The 21669-nt window shown below is 39.9% G+C and overlaps 1 protein-coding gene across 2 annotated transcripts in view; it reads right to left on the bottom strand.

Annotated features, from left to right (window-relative positions):
• The window catches only part of ZFP91 (ZFP91 zinc finger protein, atypical E3 ubiquitin ligase), a 36604-nt gene extending 16364 nt beyond the window's left edge, over positions 1-20240 (bottom strand). The window contains exons 1-8 of one of the 2 annotated variants that reach the window (XM_075217272.1): positions 19993-20240; positions 19493-19524; positions 17635-17826; positions 15982-16021; positions 15770-15868; positions 15514-15618; positions 15281-15397; positions 12229-12279 (exon numbers count right to left, since the gene is read on the bottom strand). In XM_075217272.1, the coding sequence (XP_075073373.1) occupies positions 12229-12279; positions 15281-15397; positions 15514-15618; positions 15770-15868; positions 15982-16021; positions 17635-17826; positions 19493-19524; positions 19993-20183 (827 nt within the window). In that variant the 5' untranslated portion in view covers positions 20184-20240. Of the gene's footprint in view, positions 1-12228; positions 12280-15280; positions 15398-15513; positions 15619-15769; positions 15869-15981; positions 16022-17634; positions 17827-19492; positions 19525-19619; positions 19681-19992 lie in introns of those variants that run through there. The other variant, XM_075217273.1, reaches the window with a different exon arrangement.
• Positions 20241-21669: the final 1429 nt, after the last annotated feature.

Genomic DNA, 21669 nt, shown 5'->3' with positions numbered 1-21669 from the left:
TATTATATTGTGGGGACCACTCTATCTATACCACACTACAACTCTATACCACTCTATTTAATACTTTAATTCTATTTAATACTTTAATTCTATTACTAATTACCATAAAGAGGAACTGCCGCTTCTATTTAATACTTTAATTCTATTAGTAGTTACCATAAAGAGGAACAAAATAAACCAATTTTACCAAAAGTATAATATGACTTAGACTTACAAACACTACACTTGAAAGATGGTGCCTTTAAATGAAAAAGTCAGTCTTCATTGCACGACTATGTGCAACAGGGACAGTTTTTTGGTTTACAAAGTCAACCAATAACACTTGGACCCTGTCTGTCTTTAACATACTTGATGGGATCTCAATGACGAATTGTCTGTACCATGTTTGGAGGAGGTATTGTGGCCCCGGTATCAAATTGGGTACCGGGGCCACCCCACTACGCAGTCCAGATACTTGTTTGGTGGAATTCTGACACGTGGAGGGTGTATTTATTTTATTGTGGCCCCGGTATCAAATTGTGTACCGGGGCCACCACACTACGCAGTCAAGATAGATAGATGCGTATCATAGATAAAGTACATTCAGTGGTGTGGGGCAAATTGAAAAATATTCAAAATGCACTGACATTATCAAAAACAAGAGGTTGTCACACGCTAAAACTCCAACATGTATATGATGGAGAGGATGGAGGAGCAGCCGTATGTGTAGTGTAATGCAGACCTGTTGAAGGTTTTTTATATATTTTATTGTGGTGCCCAGTGCCCACTCCTCTAGGCAGTCCAGGTACATTTATTGGTGCGATTCATAAAAGTTCAGGGTTTTTAATATAGTGTGGTGACCCACTCCTCTACGCAGTCCAGGTACATTTATTGGTGCGAATCAAACAAGTTGATGGTTTTCTTATTATATATATTGTGGTGACCCACTCCTCTACGCAGTCCAGGTACATTTATTGGTGCGAATCATAAAAGTTCAGGGTTTTTAATATATATTGTGGTGACCCACTCCTCTACGCAGTCCAGAAAGATACCTTGTTGCAACGTTTTGGACTAATAACTATATTGTGAGGTGTTCAGAATACACTGTAAATTAGTGGAAATGCTTGTTATTGAATGTTATTGAGGTTAATAATAGCCTAGGAGTGAAAATAAGCCCAAAAACTTGATTTTTAAACTTTTTATGTTTTTTTCAAAAAAAATCCGAATCCAAAACCTTAAATCCGAACCGAGACCTTTCGTCAAGTGTTTTGCGAGACAAATCCGAACCCCAAAAATAACGAAAATCCGGATCCAAAACACAAAACACGAGACCTCAAAAGTCGCCGGTGCACATCCCTAGTAATAACAGTAATAGTTTTAACCCGGCGGTACTTTCGGGGGGAATTGAATTCCCCCCTAAATGTTAAATGAGCAACCCCCTTTGAGATGCCCAACCCCCAGGAGCGATCAACGCACTCTTGGAAACAGAATAGTTGTCTGGGTCTGGTTACATGAGTGTGACTTGTCCCATTTTGAGATGAGTTTGATGTGCAACACCCTTGAATAGAACCGTGCAAACTGCATTACTTTGAATGTTGAGACCATCTATCAAAGGATTTTCAAGCAGAAAAGAACAGACATCTGTGAGCTAACAGCTTCTGTAATGAGTCTATCTTGTCTCCTGGAAGAATCACCCTCCACTGTTGAGTGTCTAACAGTAGACCCAGAAATACTAGCCTCTGAGCACAGACCAGGCCTGATAATTCAACCGTGGGACTCCAGCATCTGTGCTGTGTCCCTGTAATGAGCCTGAAGAAAAGTTGAGGACTCTGCCTTGATCAAAATACTGTCCAAGTAATGGATAATAACCACCCCTGGGCCTCAGATGCGAAGCAATTATATTTGTGAACACCTTGTCACCCCAAAGGGGACAGCCCGAAACTGGAAATTTTGGAAACACACCGCAAACTGGAGAAGACATTGGTGATCCTGCCAGATTGGAACATGCAAGTATTATTAGTATTACCATCATTTATTTGTTGGGCGCCACAAGGTTTCCGCAGCGCCGTACATAGTACAAACAGTAGTACAAAACAGGGTGACAAAGTACCAATGCTTCAGGAACTCCAGGGAGACATATGGAGTAAAGACAGAGCAGAAGAACCGGTATGGAGACAGGAGGGGAGGCCCTGCTCATAAGAGCTTACATCATAAGGTAGGGCGAAACAAAAACAGGCACAAAAGGAAGCCAGTGAAGCAGGGGGAGAGAAGAGAGGGATAACGAGAAGAGTGGATGAGGGGTTAGGTGGATGGTTGGTAGGCTTTAAGAAACAGGTGGGTTTTAAGTGCGCGTTTGAAGAAGCACAGGTTGGGATAGAGACGATGGAGCGAGGGAGGTCGTTCCAGTGCAGGGGGGCAAGTAAGTGTCTAATACGTCCATGGAAACCATGAACTCGTCTCATTCTAGATTCACATCTTGAAACTGTCCACAAGAACATAAATGTTGACAAAATGGGTCAAAGGGAACAGTGTTTTTTGAATAAAACCCCACCTCCTCTGATCTGCTGGCACTGGTGATTACACTGGTGATAACAAATTAATAGCTTCTCGCAGAACCTTGCATTTTTGCAGTCCAAAGTGAAGAAAAACATCTGGGTGGGACCTTAGGATGATCAGTGATATATCCCTGATCTATAGTTCCCCTCAACAAGGAATCTGAAGTGGAACTAAACCACTGACCCCAGTAGAAAAGCAGAAGTCACTGCTGGGTGGGCTGATTGCTCTGTCATCCTGAACAATTACCTGAAAGCTTGGCCATCGGCTTCTTAGTGGACCAGGACAGTTTTCCCTCTATGCTGTCCTCTACTTTTCATCACCTGATTCCTTCTCTTACTGGTAGCACAAACAGAACAAAATTGAGTAGCCTGCACTTTTGAAAAATTTACCTACAGAAAGGAACTCTTTCCATCTGTCACTTGCCATTATTTCATCCAGGATAAAACAAGACAAGACCAAATGATGCCAGTTTTCTTAGTCTCAGAATATACCTCCTAAGCCTTCAGTCATATTGTTTGGTGAACGGAGACCACCAAAGACAAAATTCTAGCTTTGATAAGACCAGCATTCAGAGGCACGTCCCCTAGATATTCAGGCTCCTCTCTGACGTGTTCCACCAATGTCACCATCTCAGGCCTAGGTCACCCTGACTGCAAACCTTCCAAGAGTTGCTCCAACCACTTCTACACTGCTTTGTTTACTTAAGCCAATGCTGAAATTTACATCAGGGGGACACCTGCCACTACATAAATATTCTTGGTCTCTTTTTCTATTGGTCCTTCAGAGCTGCGGTATTTGGGATTCCTCTTTTCCCCTTCACCTCACCCCTTTTCCATTCTCTTCTTCCCCACTTCTATGGATCCATTTTATATCTTTGGAGGAAAACGTGGACATTGTACTGTGCCTTTTTTTAATTTTATAATTGTATAATTTCAACTGTGTCCGTTAAAAATAAAAAGCTTAAAAGATTCATTTGAAACCTTAAATGAAGTTCTACTTAAATGGCTCACACTCAAGTTACTATTCTTAGTGAAATATCACATCTGTAAAACAGTGGGCCAGACTTTATCGACCAAACATCAGTGCCCAACCTCACTAGTGCTCATGTAGTAAATGGATGTGAATTCCTGTTGTCATGTTCTAAATTCTAGTTGAAAACCTTCCGAAATGTTGAGGCTGTTATGGCAGAAAAGGGGTAAACCAAGTTAATATTAATGCATATGGTTTTGGAATTAAATGTTCAACAGGCACATATAAATGCAATGTTCAGTTGTCCACATACTTTTGGTCATGTAGTGTAATTTTGATATCTCAGGGCATCTTACACATCTGCTGTCACCTAGTACCAGCTGTGGTTAGATACTTGATTGTGTGCTCAATCGAGACTATACTTTGTTTGAGAGTTTATTTGGGAGTCAAAGTTGGGGAAAGAGTGGATCCGTAAATAGGCACAGCCAGTGGACTGGTGATTTAGAATACTGCCTGAGTTTTACAGTGTTGGCAGTATTCTGCTCCCCACTGGTTTATACAAGCCCAACCACAAGCCCTAGAGTTAAATTGCAAGGGACCCAAATTCACACAAGACAACCTTTTCTGGGCAAGCCAACAAAATGATCAATGATGGGCAGCCAAGCTCTTCCTTTGGTGATCTCCATGGCCTGCTTGGTGCTAGCAGCTGCCGCTACAATTTTCAATTTCATGTTTCCACCTCCCACTGTCTCTCCTCATTCCAAATTTACCACACCACCAGTATGCGCACAAAAAGGTTATTCACCAATGGCTACTTTAATATTAGTGGCTGATGGTCCTTCTGTATTACAATAGTCATACACACTTTTCACACCAACAGCTAGAATTCTTATTCCAATACTTTATGTATCAATTGTTTCACACACATCTTAGATTGTAATCGAGTTTGGGCATGGCCATCTTTACCTTTTATTTCATGTCATAGTATGCAATATACAGCATTATGCAATATGTTGGTGCTTTATAAAGGATAATAATAATAGTCCTGTCAAAAAAGGAATGCCTTTGGACCGTGTCAACACATCAGCGAGTCCACCAAATACCATGGCCTAGTCAATGCTGTAGTGAGTGACTCTATACTTCTTGATCACATGTGGTTGGAGAGCAATTGGTGGAAAAAGACACACCAAAGAAATCGATACAGGAGACCAAATGCACAATAAAAATTGTTGGTTCTTGTTACTCTTTGAAGTATATTTATGGTAGAACCCAATTTGATTCTTGTTGAGACCAGTGTCATTTACAGGTCAGGTAGTGCATACTGCTCCCAAGCTTAGCATAACAGTCCAGAAATGTGGAAACCAGGATATCCGATTTACAGATGTTATGATTGAGTTCAATAGTACTGTTCAGAATGTGTGTTGTCTTATAGAGGAAAGATTTGAGACAGGTAATTTTTGTTCCAGTGGTGTGGTAACAGACTGCAGAAATCTCATGTGAGAAAGTAATGGTTTCTAGAGCAGACATCATCAAACCCACAAAATGGAAGCTATGGTTGGCGGAGACCTTGGATTGAACCATGAAATGAAGAGCGGAAGATGCGAGATTGAATACTTTCCTCGGTTGCAGAAACAGTCCCTCAAAGTTGAATAGGCTCCCTAGGAAGTTGATTGTCTGAGATGATTGGAAACCGTGAAGTTTTTAAAAAGTGTATCATCCGAAATTCTGAACAACTGCAAAGTGTTACTGCTGCTGTGGGTGGTCTGAGGATCACAGAAAACTTGAAGAGTGCTTTGCAAAGAGAAATTTTAATAGGTTTGCCCATGGCATCTTGGAATGGGACTATATCTTTAGCTGAAGAAGCTGTCTACCTTAATATGCATGACAGAAGGATCTACTCAAGGAGTTTTGTACCAGATCTGAGCAAGTTCATTGGATACAGGAATATGTGCTAGAATATTTTTCTTAAGCAGGCACACATCAGATCAGCTCTATTTTTGTTCAGTATAGCAGTAATAGATTTAAAACACAGAAAAATCTGATCTGGATATCTTTTTTCAATAACCCAGTCAGTTTTGGAGGCTGCAGAAAGATTGACATTTACTTCAAGAGTTACCAGTATGCACGCATGGCAGCCAACAAAATTACAATAAAACTGAGAGTCTTAATACTTAAAAGAGAATAGGCATAATTTTTTAGATTTTGAAGGGTCCTGGAGGCAAGTCTTGGACTTGATTCAAGTCCGAAAGTATTTCTTAAATATAGATTTAAATGCGTATCGTACATACAATGCATTTTCATAGTATATCTTATTTGAGTACAGTTGTTCTGTGATAGCTACTGGCACACATACGTGAACTTTTTAATTAAAAAAAACTGATGCCATGGCAGTCATTACTATCAATTGGAATTTACATCTGCCCTGTAATGCCTCGAAGGATCCGGGTGAAACCAGAAACACTACATTAATCTGCCTCTTCCCTCCCCTATTATGCCTCTCAAGTCATAGGCAGTCATAATTGCCTGAAATTGCATTCATTGGTGTAAGGTCTGTTTCCGGGCATTCACTGTGCCATTTGAAACAAGATATGCTATGCAAATGGAAGTACACACAAACATGAATCAGGCCCCATACATTTAAAGTGGGCAGGAAAGGGAATGATGAACTGAGGAATACATCTGTACAGACAGTGAAGGTTTAACATAATTAAATCACTGTGTCACTGGAAATTCATTGGCTGTAAGTGAAGGGTTTACCTGGAACACACTGCCAGTAGGAGAATGTTCAACAAAAGATACTCACCGATGTAAAAGACTGGCCTGTAACAGAGGTGTTTGAGCAACAAGATGGATTTAAGATAATATAGCTGTTGGAAGAAGTGAAAAAAAATGAGAGAGGAAGGGAGGGCAATAGGAAGGGAGGAAGTGGAGAAAATGGTAGGAAGTGAAGAAGGAAAAAAAAAAATGTGTGTGCAGATACTGAACTTGTCATATTGGTTTAAGGTGAAACAAAAAAAAAGTACACTTAATAGAGTACAACTTCTAGAGTGTCTAGAGCTACAAGGAAGACTCACAGTTAAGCTTCAATGAATTATTCTGCCTCTCAGTTCCAAGAAATAAGGATCACCTAATCAAGGGGGTTTTTTTTTTTTGGGGTTTTTTTTTAAGTACTAAACCCATAGGTTTAAAGCATCAACACTCAGTTATGAAAAGCATGGGGCTATTTCCTCTTTACAACCACTTACTTAGTTTTGGTTACACTACTAAACCTACCAATTGTAATGCTAAATGGATAACCTATGCCACTGTAACTCAGTGAGACTACATGACAGTATTCCATTGGAAAGGTCAGAAGACCTGTTAAAAAAGGTCTACGTGAACCAAGTTACAGCTTTGTCCAATAGGCAAGCATACATAGCACAACCGATATGAGACTTTAATCAAGGGCAATCTGTTTTGTGCAATGCAACATTGTCGTCATGTGGCAACAGCATATAACTGTATGCAAATCCTTGGTATACTGCCATCCTAAATGTACATTGTTTAGTAGCATTTGAGAATAAAGAGCTCTACTATGTTTATTGATTTGCCAAATTTTTATTAATAATTATTTTAGAACTCAAAACTCTGTATTCAAAACATAATGACCATAATAAGTAAAAAACAATTTCAGCTGTATTTTGGGACAGTTTTCCTATATCCCAGAAATGAGTGTTTTTGCCAGTATCTCAGATGTTCTTAAAGTCAAGCTTAAAATAGATTCTAATATTTGTTGGCAGCTAGTGTAGAGTGTTAAGAATTTGTAATCTCACCATATGATGAAACTGGTTATTTAATAGTATGCACCGTCCTTATCAAGTATTCCTGAGAAAAAGGGTATTGTAGTAATCTATCTAAAAGCATACAACACAAAGGTTGGTGCTGGAAGATCCTCTGGAGGGATGTGCTGCTTAATTCTTCCTCAGCTACTTAGGAGTGATAATGAATATTTCACAACTGCTGATAACTATTGTCCTAGTAATATATATTCACTAAATGCCATGCCCAGGAAACACACATGGTTTCAGTTAGGCAGAAAAGAACAAAGACAAAATGGCTCAGTAGGTATATATGCCATATTTTGCCACACGTCCATCACCAGCCACAAGAACCTATTTTCTCAGCTTTCAGTTTAGCCACCTGACTTTTATCCACTATTGTAGTTCCGCTAGAAAGCCATTTTTAATTTATGTTACATCACAGATGTCTGGCTTATAGTAGAGTGTCAGCAGTATAAAAATAGTATCCGGAGACCCATTTCACCAAGTGGCACCATATATATGGTTAACAACACTGGAGATAATACCAAGCTTTCTGGTACAACATCTGATGGACTGTTGCAAAAGGGAGGATTCTTGAAGATCCTCTCTTTCCCCTTTCAGTTAATCATTATTGAAATAACTAGAGCACATTAGGTGATCCACAACACAGAGCTCCTTTAGACACACTTAATATTCCACAGATGCAGAAACCATCATAAATTCTAGGGAAGAACACTCACCCTCATCTTACCGCTAACAGGTTGTTCAGCAAGCGTATTAGGTATTGTTTCAATATGAAGACTTCTCCTGAATTATGACTGGAAATGATCATACAGTTGATTAAAAGTCTGGTTTCTAATTGGTTTGCTATCCTCACTTTCTTGTGTTACTTAAAAAAAGCCATCAATGTGCCTTTAGCAAGGGTTTCATTCAATGACCCACAGAATACCCCTATGCTTTGAATCAGCAATGTGTTACAGTGTGGATTGCTGCAGTCAGAGTTTGAGTTAGTGGACTCTATGGATATACTTGTTGGATATGGATCAAGATCAGTTGAGCCTCATTTCTGCAATTTCATCCTCACTTACATAGTTTGCCCAGGGAGACAGGAAATTGTTACTCTTACCATTCCTGAAATTTTGAGCAACGGCTGGAATGTTGGCCCTGGATGGGTGAATTATTCACATTTTTCCTGAGAAGTATGGCAGACTTAAAGCAGGACAAATTTTCAACTGTGTGGAAAAGTTGGCCTGGTTGCACAGTTGCAATTTCCTGTGATAGACAGTTTGACTTTCTAACAAAGTGTGCCATATACATATCCAATAAATATGGGATAAAACAACTTTTAAGATATATACATAGCTCAAAATGTATAATACCAAGCACACTGTGGGCCTGATTTATTAAGGTCCGTAAAACGAAGTATTGTGTATTTTTTTTTTTAAAAAAAAACGCATGTAATTTGGGTATATGCATATCCGTTTTCAACTACAGGCAGATCTGAAGAAATGCACAGAGTGAAAACCCCCCCACAATGTACGGCACATATCGGCATTTACTTTCCTTAATGAATCAGGCAATGTGTGTTTTAGAACTTTACTTTTTATACAAAGTTTGTTTTGAACGATGTCCCAATTATAGATAGTATAATAAAAATAAAGAAAAAAAAGAAAAACACTAAAAAACTAAATATATTTCAAGTCAATTAAAAGTGAGGTTTAAGCCACAAAAGTATCAAGGAATGTATGCCAGTGTTCAGCCAGCTAGTGACTATTTTCAGGGCAGTGGAGTGAAGTTGGACAGTAGCTGGCCAAAACATTGGCACACGCTGCTTGACACTTTTGTGGATTAAACCTCAGTTTTCATTGAAAACTTCACATATATAGATTGTGTTTCTTGGTATCTGTTACTAAATGGGTAGTAATTGTGATATACAGTCATATGCAAAAGTTTTGAGAATGACACATATATTTTTCACAAAGTCTGCTGCCTCAGTTTTTAGAATGACAATTGGCATATACTCCAGAATGTCATGAGAGATCAGATGAATTGCAATTAATTTCAAAGTCCCTTTTTGCCATGACAATAAACTGTATCCCAAAAACAAAATTTCCACTTCATTTCAGCCCTGCCACAAAAGGACCAGCTGACATCAAGTCAGTGATTCTCTTGTTAACACAGGTACGAGGACAAGGCTGAAGATCACTCTGTCATGCTGACTGAGTTTGAATTACAGACTGGAAGCTTGAAAACAGGCCTGTCCAACCTGCGGCCCTCCAGGTGTTCTGAAACTACAAGCCCCAGCATGCTTTGCCAGTAGACAACCTGTTGATAGCTGGAAGGGCATGCTGGGACTTGTAGTTTCACAACATCTGGAGGGCCGCAGGTTGGACAGGCCTGCTTTAAAAGGAGGCTGGTGCTTGAAATCATTGTTCTTCCTCTGTTAACCATGGTTACCTGCAAGGAAACCCATGCATTCATCATTGCTTTGCACAAAAAGGGCTTCACAGGCAAGGATATTGCTGCTAGTAAGATTGCACCTAAATCAACCATTTATCAGATCATCAAGAACTTCAAGGAGAGAGGTTCAATAGTTGTGAAGAAGGCTTCAGGGCACCCAAGAACATCCAGCAAGCGCCAGGACCATCTCCTAAAGTTGATTCAGCTGCGGGATTGGGGCACCACCAGTGCAGAGCTTGCTAGGAATGGCAGCAGGCAGGTGTGAGTGCATCTGCACGCACAGTGAGGCAAAGACTTTCCAGGAAAAACATCAGGGACAGACTGATATTCTGCAAAAGGTACAGGGATTGGACTGCTGTGGACTGGGGTAAAGGCATTTTCTCTGATGAATCCCCTTTCAGATTGTTTGGGGATCGGGAAAAATGCTTCCGGAGAAGGAAGTCCTGTATCATGCCAACAGTAAAGCATCCCGAGACCATTCATGTGTGGTGTTGCTTCTCAGCCAAGGGAGTAGCCTCACTCACAATTTTGCCTAAGAACACAGCAATAAATAAAGAATGGTAGCAAAACATCCTCCAAGAGCAACTTCTCCCAACCATCCAAGAACAGTTTGGTGACGAACAATGCCTTTTCCAGCATGATGGAACACCTTGCCATAAGGCAAAAGTGATAACCAAGTGGCTCAGGGATCAAAACATCGAAATTCCATGACCAGGAAGCTCCCAAGACCTTAATCCCATTGAGAACTTGTGGTCAATCCTCAAGAGGCGGTTGGACAAACAAAAACCCACAAATTCTGACATACTCCAAGCATTGATTAGGCAAGAATGGGCGACCATCAGTCAGTATGTGGCCCAGAAGCTGATTGACAGCATGCCAGGGTGAATTACAGAGGTCTTCAAAAGAAGGGTCAACATTGCAAATATTGATTCTTTGCATAAACTTAATGTAATTGTCAATAAAAGCCTTTGAAACTTATGAAATGCTTGTAATTTTATTTCAGTATACCATAGCAACATTGACAAAAAGATCTAAAAACACTGAAGCAGCAAACTTTGTGAAAACCAATACTTGTCATTCTGAAAACTTTTGGCCATGACTGTATATCATCAAATTTCTGAATATTATTGTCGTGGAGATATTTTTGCTTTTTCCCAAACTTTTTCAGCATTTACCCTTCTTTATCAGCTGCTTAAAGTAGTTGTCAAACCACTTGGCATGGAGAATTAGAATTATTTTCTGCCACTATGTTTGAAAACCAGTATTTACAAATACATCAACAACAAAAGACCTTTATCAGAGAAATTTCAAAAAAACTACATGAACTTTCAGAGACTACTTTTTTCAAGGTTTTTTTTTTTTGTTTTTTTAAACAATTCACCTTTTTTGTCTTTAATTTGTGATTATTTACTGTTTAGATAATACACAATTAATTAGCTATCAAATCACTAAACTGGTAATGCATTTCCTAATACTCAGGTAAGATTATCTACATAAGTACTGTTCAAGTAGTAACAGTGGGTGGGTTGCATTATACTAATAACTTTAGTCATCAATATAGTTAAAGCCGACCTATCATCAGTTGTGGGTAATGCTCCATAAATTGCAAATATGCAAAAAAACTATTACTTACCTGTCCTCCTGCAATCCAGTAGGGTCCCTCGATGTCTGAAACTCTCAATCCAAGGGAGCCTTGTTTGTATATAAACAATACGCTGCCTGTATAAAAAAAAAAGGCGAGGAGAGCTCCCCAATGTATTCCACCATATGGGGATACTCTCCTACTTTCAGCTGATGCGACAGGCCTACTGAATCTGAATTACGGAACCACAGAGAAGTAATATTTTGTATTATTACAGGTTTTTAGGCTTTACCGTTTATTTTATGTAAACTAAATTTGTGGAGATTGGTTACAGATTTCCCATACTGTAACAATTCCCAACTTCTTAAAACCGATGCTGTTTTAACCAGTAAAAACCAAAAGGCTATCCCCTACCGTCCACCAGCCTAAGTGATGGGAGTGAGCCATCCACAAACATTGCGATTCCAAAGCTTGGGCCAAGGAGACTCCCTTGGCACAATGTCACTGTGGAGAGGGCAATATTTACTTTACTCACTAAATTCAGTCAAAGACAATTTATACTGTCAAATAGTATTTTTACATAACTGTTTATTGGACTTCTCCATTGAAGGTGAGTAGGCACAAAGTGAGAACAAGAGCATGTTGTATACCGTAAATAATACCATACGATGGCCAACCACTGACCACATTGTTATGAGAAATGACATGACTACAGAGCAATATTGTTTAACTCAACATGTTACATACATGGGGATATCCTTGTTTTACACACAACCATCCCACAAAAAATCCACAAACAATTCTTTAGAAAATAAGGAATTTTCAAAATAATAAACAGTATGCAAATTCAGAGTCAACTTTGATAAACAAGTACCTACTCACCGCCTCTTTGGAAGTCTTGGACTTTTATCATCCTTGCGCCGTCGGCCTCTCCTGAAGGACATAGTCAAAACAAGAAATGAGATTTGAAGACCAGCCCAAAAATTTTGTATGCATTTTTTTTTTCATGCCAAACTTCGGAAGTCAAGTAACCACGGCACTTGAAAATTTGTAAAAAATAACATGTAATGGAGATAGTTCACAGTCTACTGTGTACTTTTTTCTAGCTTGTTCTGAGCAAACTCATAGGTGTAGAGTGACACTTTTTTGGGTCATACATGAGAGAGTATATCACTGTGTATAGTATGGCAAAATAGTAAACAGTGCTGTAGTTCAATTAAAATATTCAGGACAGAGAACAGACCTATACTCACCACATACAGGCCACTGACCACCATAACGAACCACATCAAGAATAACAGGTTCAAGATTCGAAATATGTAGCACCATGTCCACCAGAGTCCACGCCAACCACATATAAACTCAGCACACCACACATAATCCAATACCAAAATAGCCCTTTTTTGCCTATGTGCTCCTCTCTCAGTGTTCTCTCCATGTTAGGAGGTAAGTGGAACTCTCGACAGTCTTGAGTTGGTATTTTCTTGGCTGCAGGGGCAGTTCCAAATCACATGTTATGGGGATGAATGAAATAGCAAGTGTTGTCAGCTATTGAAAACACCATGGGGTAAATGTATCATACTCCGATTTGTACAAGTCGCCGGAAATCGGCGAGTTGACAGCTAAAATTTAAAACGGCACGGCCTTGTAAAGGGAAACTTCCCTTTACAATGCAGCGCCGCTTTAAATTTTAGCTGTCAACTCGCCGATTTCCGGCGACTTGTACAAATCGGAGTATGATACATTTACCCCCATGAGTTCATGTAGTGTAGCTGCAGCAGTTTTACTCTAAAAACCTATGGTTTGCTCCAGTATCCACTCCACATTAGGGACCAGTCACTTACTGAGTGAATGGAACCATGTAGCACCAGGTGAAACTTTACGGCTGTGCATGTCATACTACAACTTACATATCAGGTTGTTGACAGGATCCTCCCCCTAAGACAACCTACTTAATATATATACACACACTCCCACATTGCAGTTACCAGTGATACAACTCCAGACTCCTTGACATACAACCCAATACTCCCAACTTCTCTCCTGTACCCCAATCTTCCGGCTAACCTTACAGTTCAGGTATGCTATTGGCCTATAAAACACCCTGCTTCTGCCTGTATAGCTCACCTCTGCCCATGAACAAGAGGTCAGCAATGCCTGTAGTGCAAGCAAAGGGGTGGGGGCGACGACCAACAGCACTAACTAATTGCTCATCAGTCCTGCCTTTATGCTGAAAATCCACGTGTCAAGCAATAAGAACTCACAACCTATTAGTACAGCTAGAAGCACACATTAATTAGCTCTATTAGACCATTATTCAGCAAACTCCACTACTTCCAATAACCCAGATGGTACAGAAACCTTAGTGATGGACCAGCTGTTATGCTGGCTGTGTGAACTAACAGTGTTAAATAGCATGTGATGTCATCACAGTGAGATCTGAGATCAGCAGGACCTGCAGATTGAATGGAATGGTGAGAACTAAATAGTGCTACTGATATGCATTAATTAGCCTAACAGAAGGTTCTGACTTCTCAGTGACTCATGCAAAGGACACAGAGAATTTCCATTTACATGGCTGACCGATGGCTCATTATGGTTGCAAGACATTATTTAGTGCTATTTGTTCCACCACCTGAGCCACCAGGTATGCTAACCAACCACTGAGGTGACAGAGGCTAGGACAGCTCTGTAAGTGTGACTGGCAGGGGTGTCTGCGGGGTGGTGGTCCAGTCTAATGTGCCCAGGGGAAGGGGATCTGCATGTAGTTCTGCATACATTTGGCCAACAGATTGCAATTACTATCCTTTTTGGATAACTAAACCTGCAAGCACAAGGATTCCAGATCAATAAAACTTTAACATTTCCATTCATTTCAAAAAATCATTGAGGGACAAAATTAAAAGGTAAATAGGGTGGAGTTTTAGAGACATAAAGGTAGAAAACAGCACAAGGTAGAATAATGCAAGCACTTGTTGATGTATAGTAAATGTGATCCCGATTGAAGACAAGCCTAAACCGGGGGGTGCACCCAACACTGTATTGGTAAATATGATATACACTCGAACGGGAAAGGGGAGAGATTGGGGAAGACAGTGTAAGTTGAGGCACTCCAGGAGTGCTTGATAAAAAATAACCTTTATTGAGATTGATTAAAAAAGGAAATATTGAGCGAAATAATTAAAAGAAAAATATAAAACTCGTGATATGTGGTTAAAATTTGCAAAAAGTTTCTTGCAAAGTCCCACTTAAATCCTCCTAATTATACAGATATACGCTAAATAAGCGCTATAGAATTGCGTCTGCAGAGTATTAGATGGTGTATTGCCATAAATTGTATCTGCAGATTATTAGGTTGATGTATTATATAGCCATCCTAGAATGGCTATGTAATACATCAACCTAATAATCTGCAGATACAATTTATGGCAATACACCATCTAATACTCTGCAGACGCAATTCTATAGCGCTTATTTAGCGTATATCTGTATAATTAGGGTGGAGTTTTAGCCTGCACTGTTCACTATATATTGTGACAAGGTCAACTAACTGATACTGGCAATGTCATTACTTATTCCATCTTTATAATACATTTTTACAAATATTAGGAAAGGCACATGGTGAAAATACTACATTATATCAAATTCCTATTCACAGATATGTATATAGATGTTCTAATATACTACCCGTTTATACAATAGGCACAATTCCAACAAGGATATAAAAACAAAAGGTGATACAACTCCAACCAGCCTATATAACAATTATCATATTTATTCCAAAAGATCTTAGGGGGGGGACCAACAAATATAAAAATATTCAATTCACTCTGGAACACTTGGCAATAAAACATTTCCCATTGCAATGAGACAATGCGTAGCTGAAAATGGCCATGAACGATGTAAAAGACTACTCTCTTAAGGGGTCACTCACTTCCTAGGTGCTTCTGGTTCAGGTACTGGATTCTCTTCCTTCACTTCCATCTTCACTTCTACAGGCGCAGTCTCTTCTCTGATACGTGGGCCTCTGCGCCTGGACCCAGTAGATGCCCTAAAAAAAAAGAATGGATAAATGGGAAGGAAAGAGAAAGTAACACTTACAGAAATGAGACGGGATTGACACACACATAATGAAAAATATGCATAAACAATAGTAATCACCAGTACCTGTTCATCTGAGGCCTGTAACTCTTATCTCTAGGGTCATCTTTATATGGAATCTCTTCCTCACTTATCAACTCTTCATCATCCTCGTCCTCCTCTTCCTCCTCACTGAGGAATGGAAAGTAGGAAGATGATGAGAAAAGGATAGAGAAGTGTGGAAAAGTACAAAAATAAGAAATTAAAGTAGGAGATGGAAGTGGCATAATAAAACAGAAGGAATAAAACAGTCAAAACTGACTTAAAGGACACTATCCAATACCTGTCAATATGTGGAGGTCTGTAGGTTTCATCACTGGGGTCATCTTTATAGGGAATCTCTTCCTCACTTACCAACACATCTTCCTCTTCTTCCTCCTCACTGAGACAGGGGAGTGAGGAGGCAGATGAAGACAAAAGAAAACCTTAGTTAGAACTAGTAAAAGGAACTTAAATCATATTTATTGTTTTTGGCCTGTCTGAAGTGCACCTCACCTGATTCCACCTGTGTATGAGGAGGGTCCCTCATTGATCTCTGCAAAAATGCAAAACATGAAGGATAAACACCAATACCAGCTTCTTAGAGATAAACTTTTCACATCAGTTACTTAATGCCTACAATCCTTTTTATATTTCCGCAAAACAACTATGTCAGTATCTAGTGCAGTGGCTCCATTTATAGCCATCGTCTCTTCACAACCTTGCTTACATAAAAGCAGAACCAACATTTTCCTATAATTACTTGAGCACAATACGTAACTAACATCCATCAACAACAACCTGCTGGCTACCTATTGCCAGCATTTGGTAGATTCAGGTTAACCATTAACTTACGGCAAGTGACATGCAAACCATTTAGATCCAGGTTAGCTCAGTGCCGACAAGTAAAGGAGAAATTACATATCCCCAGAAGCTGGAGTCCCTTCAGTTCAGGGAAACTTCTGAGGACATCACGATAGTGATAACACATGATTTGCTTTATCAATGCAGAGGGCTGAAAGCAACTGTTCCTGACCCCTTCACTGGAAAATAATGCTGTCAGTGACAACCTGGTTCTGGGAATGGGGCAAAGCGCTGCCACATTATAGTGATGTTTGGGCATAACATGTCAGCACAGTGGGTGAGAGCAGACTTAAGGATGTCTATAATGTAGACAGACATTCCGTCACCTGATTTTAAAGTCCTTTAAAATAAACGTACCTTTCTTGTTTTATTTCACAGGGCCATATAATTCACTGTATAAATAACAGATATGTATATTGGGGTTACTGACAAACCTTTTCCAATTAATGTGCTGACAAGAGAGCTTTCCATTTTACACTGCCAGATCCTTAAACTACTGGCTGTAAATTTCTAGCATACCAGGAATACGCCACCAATTTTTAGGAGTTCACGTGCAGAGTAGACACAAGGGCTGTAACTACTTGCTATATACACTCTTTAGTACAGTGTATATCCCCCTTACCTCTCCTGCCATCTTGGACAGGCCAGCTGAACCAAGTCCATTGTCTATGGCTGCTCCCACCAGAGTGTCATCAGCTTTGAACATAGTAACGTGAAAAGCAATTTGAGCTACTCAGTTCAATCATGATGGTGTCTGGTTGTTGGCGATATATAACGAGGGAGCCGGCTGTAGTCAGAAAACTCAATAAAGCCAGTCCATCCACGTTGGTAAAAGCATTAAATGTCATGGAAACCTGTGGCTCTCCAGGTGTTGTGAAACTACAAGCCCCAGGATGATTTTCCAGTCAATAGTTGACAGAGCATGCTGGGACTTGTAGTTTCATACCTGGAGAGCCACAGGTTGCTCAGGCCCGATTTATGAGCACACTGTAACAATTAAAAATTAGACCCTTTGAGTCTACTGCACATACCTCTCCTCCTTCATTAAGGTAGAGTGATATATATCATATATTACATGCACTCACAGTGGTTGAAGTGGGCTGGTATACACACACACACACATTATATATATATATATATATTCTACAATTAAGATTGAGATAAGATAGCGCATAATTTGTATCCCTGATATTGGAAGAATATATTACAATTCAAAAACATTCATAACGTTTTTTGGAACGATCACACAAGTTTATTTGATACTTGTCATATGCACAAATGGCTCCATTAATTTCCTTTTCTTACCGTACACAAGATCATCTGGATCCGGTTCAGTCTTGCAGATGAGCTCCAAGGTAGGGGACTCTGAACGTGTGGTGCGTAAGACGCCTTCCCTCACAACTGTGCGGGTCTCCACCACTTCCACATTCTGATCTGGAATTACTATGGGGGGCTCTGTCTCTTGCACAATTACTTCCTCCACCTCACACTTTGGGGCTGAAAGGTGGGGTGAGGAGATGAAGAGTGAATATAAATAAATACAGTACTGATGTAGATAACACAAATTATTTTTGTTGCAAAGAAGGTTACAAAGACTGTGTGTAAACTTTACAACAAATACTTAATCACTGTTTCAATAGAGTCATTTTACAAGCGAAAAAGGTTTTCTTCTTAAACATGGTTACTTAACTATTACTGTCCAAAACCCAAATTAAGTGTGATGTGCCTGAACACTGAATTTTCTCTGTAGAAAAATATAGCATCCTGACACACAGTAAGCAATGGAACCGTGATTGTCCAATAACAGAAGTGTGTTTTATAGATCATCTGATATCATCCCAAGTCGAACGGGGAGATTCAATTAGCTGCGTCTCCGGAATGAGATTTGACAGAAATCTCCACTCATTTTTCCTCACACCCCATGAAAAAAAATTTGAGTGATTTCTACCGCAATTGCCAGTAATGTGCACGGTGCAATGTTTGCGCGACACATCGCCAGCAATTGAAGCTCTCCCAATGGCTGGTGATGTGGCTCTTGGACATTGCCAGCAATTACTGTAGAACTCTCTGCTCATTTTTCCTTGCACCGAAAAATGAGCAGAGATTTCTGACGACCCGAGATACTTCACGATTAATTGAATCTTATCCTAAGTGTCAGCTGTGTGAAATGTGGTTCATTTCTTAAGACCATATCTCTCTTTTAGTCATCCATTTTTACAAAATGATATAATACGGTTGTTAAACTATACAAACTACTTTGTATTAAGAATATTCAATATATTATTTGTACAAATAATTTATTCAGTTAGTAATACACAGCTGGTTTCCAAAGACCAAAACTGCATTAAAAGGCTAACTAACTTTAATACTAGTATTAACAGGAGACAGGATCAATTGACAGCCTTGTTCTGAATGGAAATGGATAAGCCTAATAATACAAATGTAAACAAGGAAAAAGTTATCACTAATACTTCTGCCAATTATTCTGAAACACAAACTTATTTTCTTTATATACTTAATGATGATGCACAACAATGAACCCTGCTTCACACACTCATCTGGAATGTCAGTGCTCAAAGACAAGACTTGCAAATAAAGGCAGAGTGGCTCAGGAATGATAAAAATGGTATAACTGTATTAGTGTTCACAATTCCACTACACCTTTTCCTTTTGACAGGTGCAAAAAAAACATTTCCCTAAATTACAACATGTTGGGGATTCTTTTCAGCTTAAAAGCAAAGTACACAGCTGTCAGATGTATGTTTAAGTTTTTATCCATTTTTTTAATTCTATTGCCATTCCTATATCTCACATGAGGGAACCTGGAAATACCCCTGCCATTTAACTATACAAAGCTGGGCATCTGGAATACACATGAACTGGGTAACACTGTTAATTCACATGCATGTTGCATATTAACAGCTTAAGGCATCTAACGTGTCTCAATGTCTGGTTTTACATTGCTCTATATATTGTATAAGTGCAGAAACTGAATTAATCTATTTCATATTGGTAATGTAGACAGTATTCAATGTTTTACATATAAAATAATTTAGGCTAAGTCACTCTGGTCCATTTGATCCGAGAACTTATTTTGTGTTTATTGTTTTCTCATGTGACACAAAAAAGGCATTAATTAGGCATTACTAATGATCATACCCACCTTTATTAGCTAACATTTCTTCCTCCAGGTAGCTGTAAATACAAATTAATCTTATTAACTAATATCTTACAATGCTTTCAAACACCTTGCTGAGAACAAACTTTTCTTGATTGAAATTCAGACCTACCCACTTCCTGCTCTATACCAAACACACAAGCCTCCATCTTAATTAAAGTGTTTCTCCCACGAGGAGCACATCAGATAGGAGGCTTCAATCACAATCCAAATATGCTGCCAACATAGTTTTTTCCCCACCTGACTTACAATAGCAAGAATGCCACACTTCTCATTCAACAAATTTGATAACATGCATGACCACGCCCAAAACCTAATGAGCTACAATCCCACCCAATTATGCAAATCAAAATACAGCCACGCCCACTTCAACTTTTCTACCCACTTTCACTCAGTGTCACGCCCACCTCTCCTCTTGGCCGACCACACAGCAACAGCGCTAACACACCAGACCCCCGACCACCCCTTTTTTTTACGTCATTCACCTGTGCCTTCCCCCAAGGCCTAGCTCCTCCTCCTCCTCCCCAGGCATTTCCCGGCGGCTTCTCCTCCTCCGCGGACACTCCGCCTTCCTCCTGCGGGAGGAGCCCCCGGTCACTGCCTCTTCCTCCCCTGCCGCCCCCTCGGCCCCTACTGCCCGTTTCGGGCGGCCGCGCGGCTCCGGCCCTCCCGGCATCCGTCCGTCAGCCAGTCCGCTCTGTCTATTCGGCACTGCGCAGGCGCGGAGCTCCCCCTCCGGGTCAGCGCTCTTGCGTCACATGACGTGCGCCCCCCCCCTTCACCCTTGCTAACGGACCTCGCACGGCTACGCATGTGCGAGATGAGCGCTAGTTTCTCCCAAGACGTAATACGCATGCTCCATAGCTGCAAAGGTTTGCAGCACGATCTTAGACACACCCATTTATCACTGTACCTAGCTTTTCATAGGGAAGTGTTGAGACAGAGTGCAAGAGAGTTTACCGCGCATGCTCTGTTACGCGCCTTTTCAGCCTTGGTTTCTGGGAACTGTAGTTTCATGTAACTAGGAGTTTTTTTCTTAAACAACTTTATTGCGTCTAAGCATTTCATATAGCTATGAAAATACATATTGCCGTTCACAGGAAAGCGAATTTATCTGTTAAAATATGTAAGAAACACCTCATGGAGTATAAATAGTAAATATAGATTTCAAACTATAATGTTAAAAAGACAATATCAATTGTTAGTATTATCCTTCATTTTTCTCCCAGCAGTGGCCATGATGACTGGTGATATAAGGTTTCTAGACACGAAACAGCTGTGTGATGTCAGTATTGTTATATAACTTTTCAAGCATTGATCGCTATAGGAATCATAATTTATGTGATATTTCGGGAACATAGCAAGTTTATGGTTGCATCTCTATGTTAACATTTTTAGCGAGGTACTAAAAATAATGACAGTTCCAGTCTGCTTAAAGGAATGCCCATTGAGGATTGGGTAAAAGCTGGAACGCCGGAATGATTTGGCTCACTGCAGCGCCCTCTGCTGCTTGGTGTTTAAAGTGACGCTTGTTGTTTTGCTACACTGATATGTTCTCTACACTGTGTGTAGTACTGATAAGTTTTACTGATATATTTTCTATATATCTCCTATGCCTGGTACAACCATTCCACATTTTATATCGCTTATATATACATTATATGGCCAAAAGTATTCGGATGCTTGACCAATACAAGCATCCAGGGATTGTAATGACATTGTATTCAAATACATATACTTTAATACGGAGTTGGTCCCCCTCTTCCACTCTTCTTGGAAGGCTTTCCACAAGATGTTGGAGTGTTTCTGTGGGAATTTGTGCCCATTCATTCTGTAGAGCATTTATGGGGTCAGGCTCACAATCTCCATTCCAGTTCATCCCAAAGGTGTTCGATGGGGTTGAGGTCAGGGCTCTGGTGCGGACCAGTCAAGTTCTTCCATACCAAACTCATCAAACCATGTATTTGCAGTCCTTGCTTTGTGCACTGGGTCATAGTTATGTTGGAATAGAAAAGGGCCTTCCCCAAACTTGACACAAAGTTGAAAGCATAGTATTGTCCAAAATAACTTGGTATGCTGAAGCATTAAGATTGGCCTTCACTGGAGAGAAGGGGCCTAGCCCAAACTTTGAAAAACAGTCATATACCATAATTTCTTCTCCA

Source organism: Mixophyes fleayi, chromosome 6 (assembly GCF_038048845.1).
Source record: "Mixophyes fleayi isolate aMixFle1 chromosome 6, aMixFle1.hap1, whole genome shotgun sequence".
In the NCBI taxonomy this organism is placed as follows: domain Eukaryota; kingdom Metazoa; phylum Chordata; class Amphibia; order Anura; family Limnodynastidae; genus Mixophyes; species Mixophyes fleayi.
This window is presented reverse-complemented; position numbering and strand designations above follow the sequence as displayed.